Source organism: Bos javanicus, chromosome 2 (genome assembly GCF_032452875.1).
Source record: "Bos javanicus breed banteng chromosome 2, ARS-OSU_banteng_1.0, whole genome shotgun sequence".
NCBI classification, from domain to species: Eukaryota; Metazoa; Chordata; class Mammalia; order Artiodactyla; family Bovidae; genus Bos; species Bos javanicus.
In genome coordinates, this window is record NC_083869.1 from 109,782,998 (window position 1) to 109,807,526 (window position 24,529).

A 24,529-nucleotide genomic window follows, 5' to 3' on the forward strand; every position below is an offset into this window, starting at 1 on the left:
ATTCAGGGAATTCAGCAAGCCTTCTATACCAATCTGTGCTCTCATCATAGGATCAGAAAAATAAACAAGAGAATTTTTACTGAATCTGTGAGTGGGAGAGGCGATTACTGTTGAATTATAATAATCTTAAAATTATAAGGGATCAGAGTAGTTATTCCGGTCCTTCTCTCCAGTGTGGGATACTTGCTGAGGCTTCTCTTACTAAAGACTCCCTCTAGTTTCTACTTAAACATTTTCCATGGCACAGAGCCGCTTCTCTTTGATGGGTTGGCTGTTCAGACATGTAAAACTTCACTGACACAGGCAGCAGAGGGAGATGACTCCCAGGAGACTAGATCTAAAGAAAGTGACCAAATTCATGTCCAAAATATCATGAAGAACCAAGTCTTGATTGGGGACAACATCAAACTCTCAGAACTCCCAGCTAGAAGCAGCTAGAGATAGCGTAATCAGAAGGTACCACCCTGGCAGTTGGATAGGCAACCCACATTCAAGTTCCTGATGATTCAAAACAAGATTCTGTGGGATTGAGAAATAGGGCGCAACTCTCTATGGGAAGGGATCAGCAAGCGCATCCATAGAGGATTTTGGGGTTCCAGCCAAAGGTGCTGGTCCCATTGGGGAACTGGAATGCCGAGCTAGAAAGAGAAAGGAGTAGCTGGTGTTTCTGGGCCAATAAAGTCCGTGGGAAGCTGCAACACCACAGACATGAAGATGCCAATAATCATGCCAAGCAGGACAGGAATGCAGCCTACAACAGCAAAACGAATCACCTACCCAGGAAGCAGGTGATTCTAATGAAGCACTTTCTTGTCTTGCACTGGCAGGAGAAAGGAAAAGGAAGTCCCACCAGGCAAACAGAGAAACATCATTCTGCACTGAGGCAAGGACAGCAAGAGGCCAGAGGATGGGCACAGGCGTGATGCCAAACGTGACTTCTGGTTTTCTGTGTGTATTTCCTTCTCTCATTTTCCAGATGCTCTATAATGACCAGGATTTGTTTCATAAATAAAATGTGATAATTCATTTAACAGGGGAACATCCATCAAAACTAGCAAGCTTTTATTTTTTCACATCACTAAAAGATGAGTTGCGGAAAGAAGAATGAATGTTATAGGTTTGAGGAAATGCATGCAAGGTTTCACTGTCCTTGGAGACACTATTTCCAAATGACAGGATCTTCCAGTTTAAAGCCAATGTGTGCAGGAACGCTTCACTGAGAAAGATAGAGGCCAAAGGAATTGATGAAGGTGGGAAAGAAAGAATGCAATGTTTTTCCATATCCCATCCATGCAACTGGAGAAATAACTTGCAGTGTTTATCTTAAAACTAAACTGCATAATTAATATCCCATGGTGAGCAAGTCGGTCCTAGGAGATAAGTGCAGGGAATGCTCGTATAGGCTCTTGGATGGCCCAGTTTAAGGGTGTTAAATCTCTGGAGTGTGACAAGATGGATTTTAAGGCCAAAGAAACAATTGATTACACAGCAATCAGTGAATCGGTGCATTGAACTCATAAAGAGGGAGAATTAGCCAATCCTTCAGGAATTTGAAAAGCTGATTTCTGAGAGTGGACAGGGTTTAAAGCCCACACATAGTCCATGACGTCATTTTCCCTTCCAGTTGCTGAAGCCCTGAAGGCACACTGTAAAACTATTAAGAAAACAGTAACTCAGGGATTATATGAAGCAATCAGCCTCATCAAGCTCACTTTCACAATGCCTTTATGAAAGGCAGTGATTCTCTGAGTTTCCAAAGCAATGATGTTCGTTAGATAGTAGGAGAGAAAATTTAAAGGAGATTTAGAGGCAATAATGTACTTCAGGTGACTATACTATATAATAATTTAAATCAAAGAGGATCCTTTATATTGGGCTTCCCAGGTGGCACAATGGTAAAGAATCCACCTGCCAATGCAGGAGATGCAAGAAATGTGAGTTCAATCCCTAGGTAGGAAGATCCCCCAGAGCAGGAAATGGCTCCAGTATTCTTGCCTGGAAAATTTCATGGACAGAGGAGTCTGTAGGCTACACTCTGTTAGGTCACGAAAGAGTCAGAGGAGATTGAACACACACACACACTGAACACACACAAACACATACATCCTTCATATTAGAGGGTAGTTACAATCAGCTATCACAGATAGCCAATGAATCCTATCTTTGTTTAAAATAAGCTTAAAAGTTAATTGCTTTTTTTTAGGATGAAAAGAAAGCATCTGTAGGCAAAAGCCTTAAAAGAAGTTTTATCACATGCAAGTGCTAATGAGTAAAACTACCTCCACTTTGGAGTTCACTGCATTAATGAGGATTGTATGGAAATTATCATATGATCTCACTGAAGGTATGCTGTTTCTCATTGTTTCAAGCTTAGGTAAGCACGTTATCTCAAAACTGTGTCTTTTTCAATAATATCAAAGCCTCTAAAACTGCACATTTTTCAAACCAACAGTTATTAGAAAATAATTCAGCCTATATTTGAAGATGTTGCTTAAGGATATCCACAGTGTTAGTACGCCAAACCAAAAGCAACCTAAAATCCCAACAGTAGAGGACAGATGAAGAAAGTGTGCCTTATCCAAGTAACAGACATCTCAGTAGAGGACAGGTGAAGAAAGTGTGCCTTATCCAAGTAACAGACATCTCTGTAGCCCTTAAAAGTCGTGTTATGAAGTTGTATTTTATCGTCATTCCATATGATGGGTAACTCGGTGAGCGTGCGTGCCTGGGCACACACCAAAACCTGGAAGCACAGAAACCAAAACAGTAAGTATGACTCATTATGTGGTGACATTAGAGATGATTTGGCCAGTCTTTTTTACTTGCCTATGGTATTACCATATTTTTCTACAAAAAACCATGAATTTCTCATGATGTTTTTTCTTTTCTGATCACAATAACTTTGTGATTCATCAGTTCCTTTCAACACGCTTTTAAACCATACTTAGGTACTCCAATAGTAGCATGCCCCACGATACACTGCAGCTATGAAAGTGAAAGTGGAAGTGTTAGTCACTCAGTTGCGTCGGACTCTTTGCAACCCCAAGGGCTGTAGGCTTCTCTGTCAATGGGGTCTAGGCAAGTGGGTTGCCATGCCCTCCTCCAGGGGATCTTCCCAACCCAGGAATCGAACCCAGGTCTCCCGCATTGTGGGCAGATTCTTTACTGTCTGAGCCACCAGGGAAGCCCTGTTTGAAGTATAATTGACTTAAACCATTACGTTAGATCCTGGTGTACAACACAAGGATATTTCTATACATCACAAAATGATCACCATGACAAGTCTAGTTACCATCTGTCACCATGCAAAGATATTACATTATTATTGACAATATTCCCCACCCAGTACATTTCATTTCTGTGACTCATTTATTTTGTAACTGAAGTTTGTACCTCTTTATTAACTTATTATATACTTTATTAATCTGAGCCTCAGTTTCCTCATCTGGAAAATGAAAAGCATGAATTAAATAAAGGACTTCCTTCCAGTTTGAATATTCTTTAGCTCTAAGAAGAAAGACATCCCACTTCACCAAGCCACAGTATGGAAGAGGGTTTCTGTCAGCAATAGAACCAAACCAAACTAGTCTATCTTGCCATCAGGCTAAGAAGGGAGCGCAAAAATAGCCTCCAATATGTTTCTGTTATTTACAAGACTAGGAAGAAATCTTTTGGAAAAGTTACTACTCAGCTTGTGTGCCTGTGTGTGTGCTTAGTCATTCAGCCATGCTGGACTCTCTACGACCACATGGACTGTAGCCCACCAGGCTCCTCTGTCTATGGGATTTTCCAGGCAAGAATACTGGAGTGGGTTACCGTTTCCTCCTCCAGGGGATCCTCCTGACTCAGGGATTGAACTGGTGTCTCCTGTGTCTCCTGCAATGGCAGGCACATTCTTTACCATTGTGCCACCTGGGAATCCAACTACTCAGCTTTGTGTTGTGTTAGTTGCTCGGTTGTGTTTGACTCTTTGTAACCCCATGGTCTGTCCATGGAATTTCTAGGCAAGAATACTGGAGTGGGTTGCCATTCCCTTCTCCAGGGTGTCTTCCTGACCCAGAGATCAAACCAGGGTCTCTGGCATTGCAGGCAGATTCTTTCCTGTCTGAGCCACCTACTATATTTCCTATGTGAAACATTTGTGTATAGAAAACTGGTTTGCATGTTAAATTAATGACCTCCTTTATCAATTAGCATTGTGTTGCAAGCAACAGAAAACCTGGTTCTAAATGATTTAGGACCCCCTCTGAAAAAAAAAAGAATTTTTGAGACTTGCATAACAGAACAATTCAGGATACAGCTGGTGTTAGGTGTTGAAAGGTGAGCCATTTTCACTGAAGCCACGAGGTAGCAACACGAGGGAAGGAGGATGAATAGCTGTGTAGGTACTGAAGGAACCACGTTTGCCACCATTTCCAATGCTGACCCCACCTTTTTTCTCCTTGCACCCACCTGCAGAAATGAATTGCATTACAAAAGATTCCATTGCCATTTTTTTCCTGCACACATTTGCAAATAAATACGGTATCTGAACCAGCATAAAAGCACAAATCCAACATTTAGATTATTAAAAGTACATCCTCTTTTTAGATTGATTTTCCAGGCAAATAGCCCTTGGATTTATCGTACCACCTCTGAGAAATTAAAAGTTATTCGGTTCAGCTATCCTCCAGTTAAGAGGAGATGATGTTCTATCTTGTATAGACTTGGGTCTATGCTTATAACCTCCCTCTGGGCTGTGATTCAGAGTCAAAATAAGAATAATTTGCTCAGTAATACATTCTATGACAAGGTCTTCAGCTTTAACAATTGCAAAGTCACATTTTCCTCTTTGCCAGGCCATCTGAAATAATACAAAGGCCACCCATTGACAGAGGAATATTTGCCAAATCTTGGAGTCAATACAGGACACTGTTTACATAAGTTTATAACTCAGGCATTTAAAATGTTCTTCTTACCTTGTAAGAATGCAAAGCAGATTCCATATTGTTAAGTTAACTTAGGAGGATGTTTCTTGATTTCTAACAGTTCTTACCCAGGAAAAGTATGGCACAGAGTTGGGAACTTAGAGGCTGGAGCCAGTCTACCTGGTTTCATATCACTTTAAGTAGCAGTACAGAACCCTGGGCATCCTTCCATGACTCAGCCTTCCCAACTGTAAAATGGGGATGATAACACTCTACCTGCCTGATAAAGCTGTTTTAGAAGTAAGTAAGTTAGTAGGGAACTTGGTTGATGGTCATCGTTACAGACGCTTTTATAAAATGTGAGTAGTTTCTTCCAGAAGACATCCCCATCTCCTCCTATAATTGGTGCCTATTGGGGAAACAGATGATCTAACTTTGTGATGCTATGGTGTACATTTACATGCATGAAAGTGAAAAGTGAAAGTGAAGTCACTCAGTCGACTCCGACTCTTGGCAACCCCATGGACTGCAGCCTACCAGGCTCCTCCATCCATGGGATTTTCCAGGCAAGAGTACTGGAGTGGGGTGCCATTGCCTACAACTGCTGCTGCTACTGCTAAGTCACTTCAGTCGTGTCCGACTCTGTGTGACCCCATAGACAGCAGCCCACCAGGCTCCCCTGTCCCTGGGATTCTCCAGGCAAGAACACTGGAGTGGGTTGCCATTTCCTTCTCCAATGCATGAAAGTGAAAAGTGAAAGGGAAGTCACTCAGTCGTGTTTGACTCTTAGCGACCCCATGGACTGCAGCCTACCAGGCTCTCCATCCATGGGATTTTCCAGGCAAGAGTACTGGAGTGGGATGCCATTGCCTTCTCCGATTGCCTACAACTACAGGATCCTAAACCTGGGCTACCTACCCTATAGGAAATATGCAACCTTTGTAACAAGAACTATCCTACTATCTTGGAATCTTAAGAGCTATAAATTATCTTACAGTTTGTCTAATCCAGAAGTTTGCCATTGAGATCAGTATCCATATGTGAGGCAACTGAACAAGTGAAGGGAAGATCTAGCCTGTCACAGTGATTAGAGGATGCCACAGGTATCTACTACCCAGGGACTCCTCAGGACACCAAATGCCTTGCAAAGTGCATATCCACCATGCACAGGATGGATTCACAAGCCTTGATAAATATTGCACTCAGGGAAGAATCATCCTGCCCAAAATTACAATGGTGCCCCTTTTAAGAAACACAGGGTCAGACTTCCCCAGTGACGCAGTAGAAGGGAAAAAAAAAAGAAATGAAAGTGCGATTTGCTCAGTCATGCCCAACTCTTTGCGACCTCATGGGCTATTACCCCACCAGTCTGCTCTGTCCATGGAATTCTCCAGGCAAGAATCCTGGAGTGGGTAGCCATTCCCTTCTCCAAGGGATCTTCCTGTCCCAGGGATTGAACCCAGGCCTCCCATATTGCAGGCAAGGAATCCTCCTGCAAATGCAGGGGACACAGGTTCAATTCCTGGTCTGGAGAGATTCCATGTGCCACAGAGCAACTAAGCCCATGTGACACCACTACTGAGCCCATGCTCTAGGGCCTGCGAGCTGCTTACTGAGCCGGCGAACTCCAACTACTGAGCCCCATGTATGAAGAGCCTGTGCTCCCCAACTAGAGAAGCCACCACAACGAGAAGCCCACACGCAGCGATGAAGAGTAGCCCCTGCTTGCTGCAACTAGAGAAAGCCTGCACATAGTAAAGAAGACTCAGGGCAACCACAAAATAAAAAGAATAAATAAATTCAAAAGATTTAAAAAAAAAAAAAAACACAAAATCTCCAATCTCTTACTGCAAGAATATATAGTTAAATGCCCTAGGGTCATCCAGCCAGTGTGAACACCCACTCTAAAAGAGAACTCATCTTCTCAAAAGTCATCACATCCACTTCGGTCCAGTTCAAAATATCAGATGGGTCTTTCCTTATACTGAGGCAGTACCTGTCCTCTGGTCCTCGTTTTGTTTCCATGTAGCCCACAGAATAATTTGAAATGAACAAAATGAAACTTACCCATCCTCCAAACCAATATAAAATATTTACACATTATGATGTCAAAGTCGTGGCTCTAAGAACACCAGATGTTTCTAGAACAGTGAATCTGTCATTTCACATTTTTTCTCCCTCAGTTAAAAAAAAAAAAAAAGCAAAGCATCACAACTCAGAGGTGCTGCAGTGAAACCCAGCTTTTCCTAATGAGATTAATAATAAATACGGTCTCAACTAGATCCTCATTAACAAGCAGGATCCCGATTTATGCCTAGCTCAACCATGCCTGTGCACTGACTCTAGGCTGAATATCCCACTGCCTTTAGCTTCTATGTTTAAGATATATATACACAAGTAATGAGAAAGCTCAATAGTGTAATTATGGAGGAGAGCAACATGGCATCTGTGCCTTCCACCCAGCAGAGACGGGAACAGCCCACATTCAGAGAACATGTCCACTATGGACTGGAGAGTCATTTATGTGACTGGGAAAGCAATGGAATGAGGTCTCAGAGTCAATTTCCTTGTTGTGGTTGTTGCATTTTTGTCTTTACCGAAGTCTAGCAAATATACAGAAAAGAAGTGTCCAAATCCTAAGTGAATAATCTAGAGCCAGTTTTAATGGTGAAACCTTTCAAATTTGCAAAGTAAAAGCTAGAGTCTCTGCACACTTTCTGCAATGCTAATAAAAGATGGAAAACTATCTTAACTTTATGTATTAATTATAATCCTAAAATCTGCTAAGAATAAGAGGAAAGAGAGAAAGAGATATAGTCAGAAAGAAAGAGGAAAAGAGAATACATAGGCTAATATCAATCGGTTATTTGTTAAAAATTCAAAATAAAAATAATACAAATTTCTATTTACTCTCAAATTTCTCAAATCTATTTACTCAAATTTCTATTTGCTCTATTTTACTGACCACTGAATAGATGTCACTTCCTAGCAAGACTTACATTGTCTTATTTAATCCTAAGGATACCTACGGGGTGAGTGAAAGTCGCTTAGTCATGTCCAACTCTTTGCAACCCCAATTCTCCAGGCCAGAATACTGAAGTGGGTAGCCTTTCCCTTCTCCAGAGGATCTTCCCAACCCAGAGATCAAACCCAGGTCTCCCGCATTGCAGGCCAATTCTTTACCAGCTGAGCAACAAGAGAAGTCCAAGAATACTGGAATGGGTAGTCTATCCTTTCGCCAGTGGACCTTCCCGACCCAGGAATCAAACCAGGGTCTCCTACATTGCAGTCAGATTCTTTACCAACTGAGCTATCAGGGAAGCCCTACCTATGGGGTAGGTGTCATTATTCTCCTATAACAGAGGAGAAAAAATAACAGAGCACTAAAGTTAAGTGCCTAGAGGTGGTAGTCACCACTGTAAATGACAAAGCTGAGATTAAAATTAAATTCTTATTCCAAGGCCCTGGCTCTTCATCACCACAATTAACAAACAGAATCTAAGAAACTTTTAGCCAAAATTTACTGCCACCTGATAGGGTTTTTTCCACAGATGCAAAGAGAGTTTATGGATTATTTTTTTTAATCTACAAATATATTCAATATTCATAATATTGAATAAACACCCATAAACACATATCAGAAAGATCACATATCTGAAAGAGATATTTGAAGTTATCTAACAAAATTCAAAACCCCTTCTCTCTTGCTGCTGCTGCTGCTGCTAAGTCACTTCAGTCATGTCCGACTCTGTGCGACCCCATAGACAGCAGCCCACCAGGCTCCCCCATCCCTGGGATTCTCCAGGCAAGAACACTGGAGTGGGTTGCCATTTCCTTCTCCAAAGCATGAAAGTGAAAAGTGAAAGGCAAGTCGCTCAGTCATGTCCGACTCTCAGCGACCGCATGGACTGCAGCCTACCAGGCTCCTCCGTCCATGGGATTTTCCAGGCAAGAGTACTGGAGTGGGGTGCCATTGCCTTCTCCACCCTTCTCTCTTAGAAATGTTTAAAATATCTCATAGCATGCTTAAATTATGTCCACTAAAACTGGCATAAAATAAAGATGCTTACAATCAACATTATTATTTTTCTGTGGCCTAAAAATTCTGATCAATGTTGTAAGATAAAAATCATAAATAAGAGGTCTAGTTTTTAAAAAGAAGGAAAAATATATAATTGCTTGTACCTAAAAATATTGGCTCTCTAAAAAGTCTAGAGAATTAACCGAAAACCTGTTAGTATTCACAAGACAGTTCAATAAAAAGATTGGATGCAAGATAAACATACAAAAATCAATAGCTTTCCTGTAGATCAGTGATAACCAGCCAGAAGATATAATGGAAAATACTGGGAAAACTCAATAAGTTTCTATATCTCAATCATTATCTGCAGTAGAAGTCAACGATCCTTTTGTGGGGCTAAGGGTTCTTTTTTAGTATATCTGTTTTTTGAAGTTGCAATAATAATTGTGATTTTTCACAAGGTCAGACATTACTTCTCTTTAATAAATGACTTTGTTTCTCTAATAGAAAAGGAAAGATCCAACAATGGTTCAGTACAATTGCTGAAATCAGTGTAAAATTCTTGCCTTATCAAGAACCCATTTAAGAATTACTGAAATAGTTACAGCAACAACGTTCTGTAAATAAGGACTCCAGAATCTTTCCTGAAGGTTAGATAAATGATGTAATGGGGTCTGGTTAGCTGGCACCCCACTCCAGTACTCTTGCCCGGAAAATCCCATGGATGGAGGAGCCTGGTAGGCTGCAGTCCATGGGGTCGCTGAGAGTCGGACATGACTGAGCGACTTGCCTTTCACTTTTCACTTTCATGTATTGGAGAAGGAAATGGCAACCCACTCCAGTGTTCTTGCCTGGAGAATCCCAGGGACGGGGGAGCCTGGTGGGCTGCTGTCTATGGGGTCGCACAGAGTCGGACACGACTGAAGTGACTTGGCAGCAGCAGCAGCTTAGTACGCTAACTGTCCTAAAGGAAGATCATGTGAGACCCTCAGGTGGTGTGTTTCAAACTTTTTTAAAGCTTTTCTTTTTAATCTTGCAATGATAACGTTCTCATTTTTCCATCAACATGAGTTTCCTGGTGCAAAAATACCACACTTTTATAATGTTTTACTGTAGCCCTGTATTAGGCTAATTGAAAACTCTAGGATAAACAGAGAAGCAGTTCCTAAAGAAACTGCTTTAAAAGAAACCTGAATGTTCAAATATTACTTTCAGCTGCATTTCTTTGCTGGCACCTCGTTAGAGAACCAAGTAATGAAATCTCAATTTCTCCCATTAGTTAATTAGCACCTTTGCATCTTAAGTACTGAAAGTGTTACACTGTTAATTACCTAGGAGTCTGCTCTCAAAAATCAGTGGCTGCTTATGTTTTTTTAATTTTTTCTTATGCATGGGTTTACACAATCCTAAAAAAAAAAAAAAAACTATAGTCTTCCATGTGCATAGGCTAAATGTTACAAAATGTAGTGTTTAACAGCTAAAGGTGAGTTCAAGTCAACTAGTGCCCCTGTATTGATCTCTTATTTCTCCCAACACTTTTCTTCTAATCCTCTCCATAATTACATGAACTGCAAGAGCTTTCCTGACGCTGTCAGTTCCTCCTGCATCCATTTTCAAATGGCTAGCCGAGAAGCCGACGGGCACTAGATCAAATTGTCAATGTTCCCCACTTGGGGCAATTGACAATCCTCTTGAAGTCTCCTGGCACATCTGTCAAGAGCCTCCCAGGGTTCTTCCAAACTCTTTCCCCTTGGAAGAGAGCAAGGAGGGTGGAGGAGGCAGAAAGGTATTGATCCATTCTTTTAACATGCTAATTGGCCCGGGGGACTGCTTCAGTCATTGCCAAACTGGACACTTCAAAAGGAAACTGTTTTTCAAAGTGGAGATGTCTTTTTCAAACACTTAAAACTGAAAACAAATGAATCTAAGCATCAAGTTCACGGTACAATGTGAAGGAGGTTGGACAAACAGAAATGCGGAGAGTGATATATGCAAACGGAGAGTGATGTATGCAAAAGTGCCCTTTTCATTCATTAATTGATGGTAACAAGAAGTTTAAAAGTTTGAAAGACACTTTAAACTTCTAGAGCCAGTGTGTCCCCCATGAACAATTAGGATATAACCTACTATGTAGATTACAATATTCCTTGGGAGAAGAATAAACACTGATATAATTAAACTGATATAATATGGTAATAGCATTGATGTTGATGAATGCTTGGACATCTCCATAATGGTGAAAATGGAATAAAACTGTTTGTTTAATTATACGTCTAACTGGCAACACACCATGATGGCTAGATGGGAAAAAAAAAGTAGGGTGTGTAAGAGCACCATTATTAAAGGAACTTTGTCTACCGTCTTTGCTATCAGTTTATTATTTCATCAATGAAACACACAGTACAGATAAGACTGCAAGACATAATTAAGTGCATAAGGTTTCAAGTATTGTTAACGCTTGTAAAATTAATTCATCAAACATGATGATTTGCTCAGTTTTCAGGTCATGTATTTCTGGGGATATATTGTTATCTGTGAATGGTTATTAACAGAGAAAGCCATAGAAAAGAGAGATGGCAGCTTTGGTAATGAAGAAGCCCCTGTGGAAGGCAAGAGCTGGGAAACTCAGCATCTCAAATCAGGGAAGTTCTTAAGGACAAAAGCCCATGAGAAAAGCATTCCTTACTGAGCTGCGTCTTAACTGATCATGAGGTTGGCCCATATTTACCTGCCATGGTATTATGGAGGAAATCAGTATTCTGTTAACCCCTGACCCCTCGGATTTGCAGCAGACAAAGGACCAATCTGGAGGCCTGGGAGAACACCGCCAAATGTCAAACAGCAGGGAAGCGATTGTTACGGAAACAGTTGGCTTGGGCACAGCCAGCTTTATTGGGGCAAACTTCTATTCACAGAAACAAGCCATGAGGAGATAACGCCATAAAATATGAACCAAATGGAACCTTTTTGCCTTACTTCTAAATTGTTGGCTTTATGGGACTTCATGCTGAACAGTATGAAAAAAATCCAATTTGCTTTGAAGCGCATTACTCTGTCTAACATCCTAATTATTGTTTACATTGCCATTTGCCTTCTATTAAGAATTGAATAATTACCCAGCACTTCATAGTTTAAAAATACAAGCAAACAGGATTATCTGGGTAATTAAGAAACTGTACCGTAGCTTTGTACCACTGTGGAAAATATCTGTACATGGAGGGGGAAATGATAATTATCAATCAACTTACTTCAAATGGTATTTTCAGGATTCTGAGCAATTGGAGATCTGTAACTTATTAAGAAGAGGTTAGTAAGATCACCTTTGAGAAGTGTGAGTCTGTTTAAATCCATCCTTAGAAACAAGAGCCAGATAAGCAGCTGAATTTTCTCATCCACTAATGACACGACAGAACATACCAAGTACAGAGCCTTCTGCTGTTCTTTAATCCTAATAATCCATCCCAAATGGACTTTGAACAGCAGCATCATCAAATTTTGTCAGGCCATGTGGAGCTAAACCAAAGCTCTTCCACATTTAGATGTTGTTTTAGCTGACCCTGCCTACACTTAATTACACTGCAAAGTCTGGCTCTGCCCGTTTGCTGCCCTGTGAAATTAGTTCGAACTCAAAACTAATTGAACTTCAAAAACATTTCATGCCAAGTCCTCTTCTTTTAGTTTATAGAATACATAGGATCAGGGCCTTCTGAAGACAGTACTATTTTCAAGATGAGAGTGAAGTTTGTTGGGTTAAATATGTATTGTACTCGCATTTTCATTCTGAGGGAACAAAGCAAAGGTTAAGTAAATTTGGAGACACTGGTGGGATGGGAAAACAGGGATTCAAAAGGCAACATTCAACCCAAAGCGAATACACATACAGAATAAGGAACAGAATTAGCGTCAATACAACTTTGAAAGAAATGCATGTGGGACAGGAGTGAATATAAAGGATTTTAATCATGATTTTAGGTATGCAATTGGTTGTCTTCATTCATAGGTGTATGACACTAACATGATGAAAATACCAATGATTTGTGCAATCTACACTTTCAGGATTTATTTGTTGAAGGGGTGAATAGGTTCCAGCCTACGAGTGACCTAACGCCTATATTTTCAGAACTTTCTGAGATCTGACAATTCTTTCTCCAAGAATTTTATCTTTTTCCTTGACAATTTTTGAAAGCCCTTTGTTGGGCTACTTCTAAGCATTCCTAGCATAATCTGCACAGTGCTATCTCCTCCCTCCTCAGAAAAAAAAAAACAGGGAGATTCCTGCTGAAACTGTCAGGAAACAGACAAGCCAAGGGATTCACCAAGACTAGGTTCCTTTCCAAAGGTCAAAATAAAATGAGCAGCAGGAGCTTGGGTTGTTTCACATGGGGCTAGGGGCCCCGGGAATGACAACCAGCCACACTGGGGGAGGGCCAGTGGAGGGGGGAGGGCGGGTGGCGGGGTGCACAAAAGGGGCCCTGTGCAAACACCCCACTCTCCGCCTTCCACCCCCAGTCTCTGGAAGCATTCAAATCAAAACCGAATTAATTTGCATGGTGTCTAAATCATTGGGTTCTGCATAAACAGAAGGAGATTTTGGCTGGAGTTTCCAAAGGAAGCTCTCTAGCCTTTGTGAAAGGGGGAAATGGGTGTGCTGTTTTGCATGAGGGCGCATACAGAATATGCAAACGAGGGATCTGCTGCCGGCAAAAAAGCAACCCTAGGCCGACAGCTGACGACCCGCATTCACCCAGAAATCGCTCTGGGTCTCCAAAGGGAGTTGTCAGCGGCACCAACCTGATTGTTTCCCCAGAAGCCCAAATAGACCCTGAATATTCATAAAATGTCCATTTAGTCATGGGACTATTAATTACCCTCCAGATCATGGGACCCAGTGACCTCACCTGCTCCCACCCTCACCGCAAATGGCCGAGAGGTACCAGCTGTAAGGGAGAAAGGTTTTATGCCCTCAGTGAAAAAGATACAGTCTCTCAGGGTCCCATGGGCCAGCTGAGGCTTTCCTTAATCATTCCTTCTTGCAAGCACAGTAAAACTAAAGAGAGCACTGAGGCATGTTATTGGACACAGATAAACCGTTTTTAAAAAACTAAGAGCTACAAATTGCTGCCTGATTTTATAGAAACATCTAAAGGGTAGAATAAATGTCATCCTTCTAAGCTACCTAAATCTCTGAGATTCTGAAAGTTTCCAGAGCTTCCTGATCTGTTCTGATTCTAAAAGTGTCTGCAGACAACCTAGGTACACTTTCTGCACCTACAGGAGAAACAAAAAGTTGACACTTTTTGTGCAGCACTTCTCAAACTTTTGGGTCTCAGGACCCCTTTACACACTGTTTAAAAAGACTGAGGATGCCAAAGTGCTTCTGTGTACGGGAGTTAAAGATACCAATACTTACCATTAGAAACTGAAACTCAGATGAATTTATTTAAAAGTATTGATAATTAAACCCATTACATGTCAACACAAATACCATATTTTGATGAAAAAATAACAAAATTTTCTAAAACTGATTTAGTGACAAGAGTGACATTGTTAATGTCTGGCTTAATAGAGGATGGCTGGATTCTCAGATTTGCTACTCTGTTTAATTTGATGAGATATCATATATCAGGTAGCCTCTGGAAAACTCCATTCATGAGAAAAGGGGAGGGAAAAGGCAAATAGCATATTAAACTTTTGACCTGCAGACCACAGGAAAGGGTCTTGGGGGAACCCAACTGAGCACATTTTGAGGGCCACTGCAGTAAGCTGAGGAACAGAGGACCTGACCAATAGAGACAAGACCAGTCATTTCATACCACCCCCTACACTTGGATTTGTAACCATTGCCCTCAGCTCTCCATTCAAAAAACTGCTTCAAAACCTAAACCAGTTTCCATTGTTGGACAAACAATGACCAAATAGCCTATAATGTCACCATATTTCTATTGAATAACAACAAAAATAACAATAACATTTTCCACTTCTTAGGCGCTTAATGATTCTAGGCACAGTGCTAGAACCTGTATACATACATGTGTATGTGTGACAAGTCACTTCAGTCGTGTCTTTTTGTGACCCTGTGGACTGTAGCCTGCCAGGCTCCTCTACACATAGGATTCTCCAGGCAAGGATACTGGAGTGGGTTGACATGCCCTCATCCTTACATGTGTGTCTCATACATAATAACATACCATTGTCACCAATTTGCAAATATAGACTTGAAGTTAGGGAGGTTAAGTTAGTGATCATCCACCTAGTTAAGTAGCACACCTACAAACTAAACTCAGGTCTCAAACTCCAAAGGCAGATCTTAGCCATTCTGTACTAATACTTATGTTAACACATAGACTACAGAGATTTTTGAACATCCAAGTGTAGAGATGGTTCATAAATATAATGAAAATAGCTAAGACCCAATTGAAGTAGGAATTATAAACAAGGAGTTCATTAATAGATGTCACATGCAAAGATTCTGATATATCATGTTGACTCCATGAAATGTTACTCCACCAAATAAATGTTTAATATGAAACAGGCCACAATTCCTTCTGCATTTATTTATTCATTCAGTCAATGAACATTTAATGAGACACAACCATGCTCCTTAATTGTCAGCAATGTTACTTGTCTGGCTGTCCTGGACTGAACTCCTTCCATATATATGCTCATGGTCAAGAAGGTTTATTAAAATTATTTGTCCAAGAAAAAGCCAGAAAAATAACAAAGCAAGGTTAACCATTCAATTTTTTTTTAAGTATATGTATGATTGACAAGTTAAACTGTTGGTTTAAAAATATTACTAGAAAAAAACCAAGATTCCCGAACTATCCATCAAAAAAGAAAAAATTAAATAAAGTATGATATATTCACACTACAGAATATTAATTATCAATTATGAAGGATGGAGAAAAGTTATATTCTCTAATATGGAATGATGTCCAAGATAAATAGTCAAATATCATAAAAACAAGATGACAAGAAGATGACTCCATTTCAGTTATTTTTTAAAATACACTGTACAGATATATTTGGGTTATCTACTAAATCATAAAGACTGATAAATCAGAAGTAAGCTGGAGTAAGAGTTTGAAGCATACAATTCTTTTGTAATGTTAAATTCATCGATTAAATGCAAAAAAAAAAATGCCCCCCAAAACCTAAGTATTAAAATTCAATGAAAGTCAAACATATATCATGACCACCTCTGCTTTGCACAGTAGTAGCTGAAAAGCCATTTAATCGGTCTTTATCCTAAAGACTCAAGTCTTAACAGAATAATTATGTCTTAATTCATTTTTGAAAAGTACAAGGAAGCTCAGTCAGATTAAAATAAGTCATCAAATCTTAAATACCGGATTCAAAAATCCCTAACTGAGATAATTCCTACATGATGCTTTAGTGAATCCAAAATAGACCATTGCCTGATTCACTCACAAAAGAAGCCTGGTCACATGTAGAAAGGAAAATAAAAAAGTATAACAGAAAAAGGACAATAATTAAACCCTGCTCTTCTCGGATATAAAGAATTGCGTCTTTCAGTGATCACAGCCATGCTTCAAAGTCAGAGATAAAAGCAACCATGTGATTTAACCAATTGATTCTTAAAGACATGATTCAAAGGTGGAAGAAAAATTTCAAAAGTGGAAAGAATATAACAGCATCTCTCTGAACTATATTTTAAATGCATCCTTTCTGGTACTTCTTTCTCCTAAGGTTCTTCTGTAATATATTAGAAAAACAAAGTAGTCATTTTTTTAAACACAGACCTCTCTCTTTTTTCAGAGCATGAATATGAAATATTTCTATTTTATAGCCATCAAAGCATTTCCATCTTGTTTTTTCTCAAAAGAGCTTTTAAGAAGCTTTTACTGATATGAAGGCATCATATATATAATAATACATAATAGAGGTCCCTAAGTATATAGGACCCCAAACAATTTACAGCAAAATTATATATTTAAGCAAGGGTTGATTCCTACCCAGCTTAATTTTGTCACAGTTGTGATTATTTGTCCTTAAGTGACTCCATAAGACTGTTTTCTTTTTATTAGTATTATTTTTATACATGCTCTCTGAATATGCTGCTTATTACTATTTCACAAAGAGTAAATCTGTGACTTCCCTTTCATTTTTCAGCTTTTTAATTAAGTAAAAAATAAGGTAATAAAAATCTTTTTGTCTCTTCCTCCAGCTTAATATTTTTGAAGTAATAAAAATAATCCTGTAAAACATCTGGAACATTCCCTCATGAGGGGCAGGGTTCGTACTAGGGGAGAGGGAGACATGTCTGAGGTGGAATTTTTTCTCCTTTCTCCGACTAACTAGAACAGTTTCTTATTCTCTGCACCCCATCACTAGGCAAGTTCAAACTACTGCTAATGCCAGCCAGACATTCTCCTGCAGGAGACAAATGAGTGGCTTCCACTCTTTTTTTGTCCTGCTGAGACGGAGCCAAATCATTTCAGAAAATGTTATTCTAGGGGAGGGTGAACTTGCAGCTGCTGCAGAGGGCAAGCCCGCCATGCCCTGCCACTCTTGACACTTTTGATGGGGCTCCTCGCCCTCCGTCTGCATTTGCATGTACTGCTTGGAGGTAAGAACTCCAAGAGGAAGTGTCCTTCTGTCTTCGAGGTCTCTGGAGGATTCTGGCAGATGATCAGGGTTAGATTCAAACAACAGCATACCCCAGGCCCCCACCCGCCCTGGCCATTTTTGCCCAGGGATCTTTTGTCAAACATTTAAGATCTTAATCAATCTTCACTCTGACCTCCCAGACCCCAAGGAAGATGGATGAGGAAGTAGGTGACCTTTCACCTGTCCTTCTATTTGTCCTGCCACAGAAGACCCATTGAAAAGACAATTGGGGAGGGATCTGCTGCCAGAGTTCTGAAGACTTGCCCATTCTCTTTTATATCCTTTCTTAAGCTCCCTTTACACCCTGGTCTTTCTTGTTCCACTCCCAAATCACTTTTCTTTCACTCAAAGGAAAAGTTCTCTTTCCTATAGCAGAGGGGTGGGGGGGTGGGGGGGGGTGGAAAAAAAGACACTCTCCAAATATCATTTTCAAATGATCCTTACTCTTTGTTAGGGCAAATGCAATGCTTCCTATCTTTGTCCTTGACTTCTAAGAGTGGCTCGAAGATGGACTTCCCTTTTACCATTTCAACTCAACACCCTTAAAAGTCAATAGGTATGACCTTGATAAGTGATAAAAGAAGCTAGCATTAACATCAGTTTAATGCTTTATAATCTAAACAGTGATTTTTTTTTTTTTACCAATTTTACATCACTGTGTCCTCTAAGTCTCTAAGCTAAGTACAATTATTATCAACCCATTTTATAGATTAACAAACAAAGGCACAGAGTGTTTAAGAAACATGCTCAAGGTCGTGCAGCTAAGTGACCAAACTGAGACACATTTCCTTATGTGGATGTTTTTCTGCTCTACTTAGATAATCCTGATACCCCAGTAATGATGGCACATGCCTGTGTGCATGCGTGCAAAGTCACTTCACTCATGTCCATCTCTTTGCAACCCCATGGACTTCAGCCCTCTAGGTTCCTCTGTCCATGGGACTCTCTCCAGGCAAGAACACTGGAGTATGTTGCCATTTCCTTCTCCAGGGGAACTTTCCAACCCAGGCATTGAATCCACGTCTCTTATGTATCCTGCCTTGTCAGGCAGGTTCTTTAGCGCTAGTGAGCGCTACCTAGGAAGCCAAATGGTGGCACAGATGGAAGCAACCATTTCTTATTACTCTTAAGATGTTTACAGACTTGACTTATCTCTTTAAAAAAAAAATCTCACTCAAGTTTGGGATTTAAGAATTCTTAGGATTCAAGTTTTTTCTTCCTCCCTAAATTCATCAGAGATTCTTACCTGATAGTGTTTAAAAACAAGCAGTGCAAGGTTTTGTGCAAAAAGTGTCTTCTTGAAAGATTTAATCTTTCTACAAGTAGCAAAGAAAGTACGTGGATAGCACGAGAGAGTGCAAAGAATGAAGATTCTCAACAACAGCTTAATCAAACTTCCACTTCCATTAAATATCTAGTCTTGTGTTAGGAATAGTTTGCTCAAAAATGGACTGAACCTAAACCATGCAGCCTCAAACTTTCTATGAATCACGTGATGATGAACTGTATTCCTAAGATTATTTCCATAAAGCCATCCACTACCATGTTCAATTGCCTTTACATTCACTCCCTCCTCCATCTTTTTCTCTTTTCCTTCTAATTTGGGTTGTAAAGATGTCAAGGAGTTTCACAGTGCAGCAATGTATGAGTTACTGGGCTGTGTGACAATTGGAAATCAATGACATTAGATACAGAGAGATGTACTGATGCCAGAAACATGAACATCTGAGCAAAAATGGAGGACAATGTGTTTTTTAAGAAACATGTATGTAAGAATCTTGACATGTTAAGATGTGCAAGTCTTGTCTTACAAAAATCAAGAAGGAAGAACAATTTACTCTAAGATGCGAAGCAGTATTATTACCCTATTCATTTCACTCTTCCCGCTATGATGATTATAATTTAGGTGCCAACAATGCACTCATATTTTTCTAACATTAACACTGGAATATACTTCAGGGTTTCCATTTGGTACAGCTTACCTAGTAGTTGCTAAGTAAGAAATTAATCTTTGTTAAAAAAAACACCTTGAAATTCAAACATCTAAATTTTCAACTTTACCTTTTGACTCAAAGTCAACAGAAAAGGTTGCCAGTCTTTATTCTGTTTTATATTTTCAATGCATTTAAAAGACATTCATTGTTAGCTACTTCTAGAAATAACTATATCACATCAAGAAGAACACTTATGATCTCTTAAAACTCTATGACACCAAACTACCCTAAACGCAACTTTCTTTAGGTTATAACTGCTGATTTCCAATTGGTCAAGTGGACTGCTCTATGGTCAATCCCACCTGTCATTAAAACGGTTGAAATGCCAGACAAATTGTTTGGCAGTCAGTTATTTCGGGTTCTTTAATCACCAAATCAGATGAACCATGTGGTAGTGTAGTCTCCAGCTCAACAATCACCCTGAGAAAAGATTAATCTGATCTGTTCCAGAGATGGGACCCAGAGTTACACGCTTTAGTAGTAACCGTAATAAGACTGGCGGCAGCAGACTATTGATAACCACTGAAGATAAATACCAAGCAAAAATACAAGTCTTGAGATAACTGATTTTTGCAAGCCTTAATTCGCACGTGATATGAGCAATCCATATAAATATGGAATACTCCCAGCCTTTACTCAAAAACAAAGCTAATATAAGAAGTCTGCAAACTCTCTCCAAAAGGGGAAATAAGGGAAGAGGGAATTGCAGACAGGGTTAAATAAGAGGAAAAGAAGTCAGCTTAGTAATATGATAAATAGTCATTAACATGACCAAAAAAAACCAAACAAACCTGGATTTCTTCAAAAACTCAATAATCAAAATGGATCACAATTTACTACTACCTCTGACCACAGATCCAATAAGAAGACTCTTATTAGCTCTTTATCACCTCCTCAGGGAAATTAAGAGGTCTTTCATCAAGATTCAGTTCACTTGGAGATCCCACCAATGGGAGCTCAATGGAACAGAAGGCACGTGAAACCCTGTCACTCCACTTTGCTGATCCATGTCTACGCTGCTCCACAAGGCAGGAAAAACTGGACTTTCCTCACACAGTTCGATTTTAATCAGCAGGAGGAAATTGGAACAACAAACCCTAATTTGACATTGAAATCATTCACGGACATATCCACAGGAGGAGAGATGTTTACCAACAGGGGAACCAGGGTTCGAAAATGTGTGGGTCCTCTTGAAGCAAGGATCAATCAGCGCCCTTTCTTCAGCTTGTTCATTTACATTTCAGAGGGCACATCAAGCCGGTTCACATCTAAGTGCCTGTTAGCAAATGTGTTTGGCCTTCTGCTGATTACAGCAGCATCATTTATTTTGTCAGTATTAGAATCGTCTTAGCTTTGCCACCTGGAGCTGTAGCACTTACTCATTAGACCCCTCTGTCCCACCACATCCCACAGGGGCTGCTAATTACTGGCTTTACTCCATTTAGTCTCATCTCTGATTTAATTACGTGCACTAAGCCCTAATGAAAAGTACAATATGGCTCTCCTTACCTTGGCATTCTCCATTCCGCTCTTCATGCCCGGCATTGCATAGGCAGTTGCCAATGGGTACCAGCCATTCACCATCTGCCCCGCAGTACATTTTTGGCACATCCTTCTCTTCAGAGTTATTGACACAGGAGCCTCGAACTTCCACCAGGGAAGAAGTATCAGCACCTGTGACGGTGTCCGGAAACTGGGCCAGATTGCGAACGGTGAGCGGACACTTCTTGTAGAACACGCGGACCGATACCAAGGCGATGCAGGCCCCCACATCCTGAAAAGCCAGATAGAACCCCTTTTTGCTCAACGGCCCCACATCCCGGATCTCCGTGTTGAGCTTCATGATTCGGTCGCCAATGTCTACTTGGGTGAAGCTCTCGTCGGCTGCGATGGTGTCAATTTTGGCAAACTGGCTCTCTCGGATAAAACGCTCTTTGTCATTGTCTGATTCATAGTAGTACAGGTTAAACGTCTCCTTGCAAGTGCCCATGACACCCGGAAGACTGTTGCAGTCCCTCAAGGTGAACTTGATCTCGATATACACCCTCTGAGCCCCTTCCCGGGTGATCCAATCAGTTCGCAGCCAGTTATTCTGGCTGGGCTCCATCACGTTGCAGACTTGGTAGGTTCGGATTGGTGTATTTTTTTCATCCATAATACTCACTTCCTCCCACTGCAAAGAGCCAAAGGAAATGCATCAATTGCAAACATTTCATCATACAGTGATTTATCAGTTCTGTTTTCCCCTCATAGGACAGTGATGATTTTTGTTTCAATAAGAAAGAAAACTACCCAGCACTAATTCCTCATCAAGATGGTACTGTATTGGGGAGCTATTTTCTTTTCATTGTTTCACTCTTTTGCCTAAAATTCCAGAGGTATTACTAGATTGATTGCTTCTGAGTTCTCAGGCAGTTCCTGGTGGTGGTCTAACAACCTCAAATTCACCTATTACAACAGCTGCAATTTCAAGTGGCGACAGTTCAAATTTACTCATAAATGAAAAACTAGGGATGTGTATTGTTCCAACAACTGAGCAGAGACCTGCAAATTAAGAGCAGGAAGAGCAGAGTTTGCCAAAGGAAGACAATTATCAGTTAATTAGTGGTGCTCCTGTCAGAACTTTGCTCTCTAATACCTAAAAAAAATCGCAGTCAATTTTGTTTTTTCTTTTCTTTTTGGCATTGTCATTACTCTTTAAAGGGGTAAAGAAAATCTCACCATTCTGGTTTCGGTAATCCTGGAAAGATAGAGAGTAAACTTTATGGTTGGATTTCTCAAATACACTGTCATTTAAAATGGTAGGACACGTTTCAAGAGCATGTATTCAGTCCAAAAGTTTGTATACTGTTCTTATTTTTAAAAGAAAGCCACATTAAGTAAACATGAATGTACACATGCATTGCTTCTAAATAGTCTGTGGATATTGAGAAAAAAATACTAAGTGGTATTTATGATGGAAAGCCCAAGAAAATTAAAGTATGGTAGGGTTTTCTTTCAATCTACTTTGTAACATAAAGATTCTCACAGTGGGATAATCTGAGTTCAGCAAAATTCACTGTGACTAGCATTCTAGTTTCATTTTTGCTATGCTTTTAAAACAATCCTAAAAGCAGCAAGATAATTTGGGGGCTCCTACCAGACTAGTAGGCAGCCTCCAATTCTTCATTAGCATCTACAGTAATGGCTTTATATAGAGCTGGTATAAATCAGCTTAAATATCTAACACATGAATATAATTAGAAGAAAAAAGATAGTTTAAAAAAATCATATTCTATAATAGCTCCACTTAAAGCTCCATTCAATCCAATGAAGTACATAGAATCATAATGTATCTTTTAACAGGTTTCCCATCTGTGCATTGGAAAACTATTAATGGATAGAAATGTTACTATGTGAAGGGCCATAATACATAAAATTCTGCATCCCTTTCATCTGCCACCATTATGAAAGTTGGAACTGAAAGAGATAAGTGCCCTGTGGTGATTAAAATTTATTTTTATCCACTAAGCAATAAATCACCAGTAATTTACTTATTTGGGGAAATTCATGTAAATCCAAAAATAGATCCCCACCTTCAAAAAAACCTACTCAGCATGCTTCTCATCTCAGAACAAAGGATATATGGAAAAACACATTTATCAATGTAAATGAAAGCACGTAGGGACATATCCACTGTTCATACAGATAATTCAGATCTAATTCAGATTTTCCAGCCAAACTTAATTGTCTAAACACATTGATCAATTCACCAGAACAATGACAAATCTCCCCTTAGTTTTGCATTTTACAATCAGTGTCAGAAACTCAATATTCTCCTTTAAATGAATACTGCCAAGAAATTAGGTTTTTGCTACAATGTTGCCATCAGGAGTCATCACTTTCCATTATTTTCATGTTCTGCTTAGCTGTTCTAATGAAAAAATGAAACCATAGCTCATTTTTGACCTGGTGGTATTGTCAAATAAGGTTTCTTTTTAAAGATAACAATAACAACAAACAAACGTATGGCATTATTGGTCAAAATTATAATTTCAAATTTCCAACCAAGGTGTGAACTGTTCTAAGGATAAGTAGAGATTTCAGAATAAAAAAAAAAAAAACTCAAATATGCTTTTACAGTAAAGAAAGAACTTTTAAAAGCCAATCCATCTCCTACTTGGTACACATCCAATTTATCCCTTCATTCTAAGTCTGCAAATGTCTTCTTTATTACAAAAGCTAGAAATTAATTAAACTTTATAATTTGTCAGATAATTTTTCAACGGCTACTATATATTTTAGAAGGACTAATTTTCTTACAGACAAGTTCATTTCTTACCTTTCATAATAATACTTAAAACATTACACATACATGGCATTTCAGGAAAGGGAAAGAGAACATTCTATATTCAGAAGTCCACATTCTGCCCATAAAAAGTTCTGGGTTGTGTATACTCAGCTAGGCACAGTATTTTTTTTAAGGGACATGAAGACAACCAAAAGAAGTTTTGTATCTAGAAAAAGTGATCAGATGGTCTTTCAACAGTTCTCAGGAGCTGGGGTGTGGGGAAGGAGATGTCTGTGGCATATTAAATTATAATAAAAGCTTTCCAGAAACAGGACAGACCATGAACTATACTCAAAAAATGTGCTACTCCTTGCTTTTAAATAGGTCACATGTACATTGAGTGTAACAGGTCAGGTCCAAAATCACGCTAGATATGTCCTCTCTTTAAACTTGGAAACAATCAGTAAGAAAAATAAAGCTCATTATATTTTTTAATGCAAGTACGGATACCTTCATTCTCAGTTTTGCCAGCGGTTCTAACACTTTCAACCTACAGAGCAATACCCCTGGTGTAGCATGGGAAAGCCTCCTTGAATCAGTGACCTTTCCAGGGTATAGGATTAACAAGAGTCTGACTCTCACAAGATAAAGCTGTACCTTTCTTCGCATTCAAAGGATGAGGGCAATTGCCTGCAATCAGCAGTGA

The 24,529-nt window shown here is 39.6% G+C and overlaps 1 protein-coding gene across 3 annotated transcripts in view; it reads right to left on the minus strand.

The window, feature by feature from the left end:
- Positions 1-24,529, minus strand: part of EPHA4 (EPH receptor A4) — a 159,994-nt gene that overhangs the window by 130,734 nt on the left and 4,731 nt on the right. For all 3 annotated transcript variants that reach the window (XM_061386229.1, XM_061386247.1, XM_061386237.1), the window contains one exon: positions 21,063-21,726. In XM_061386229.1, the coding sequence (XP_061242213.1) occupies positions 21,063-21,726 (664 nt within the window). The remainder of the gene's footprint in view (positions 1-21,062; positions 21,727-24,529) is intronic.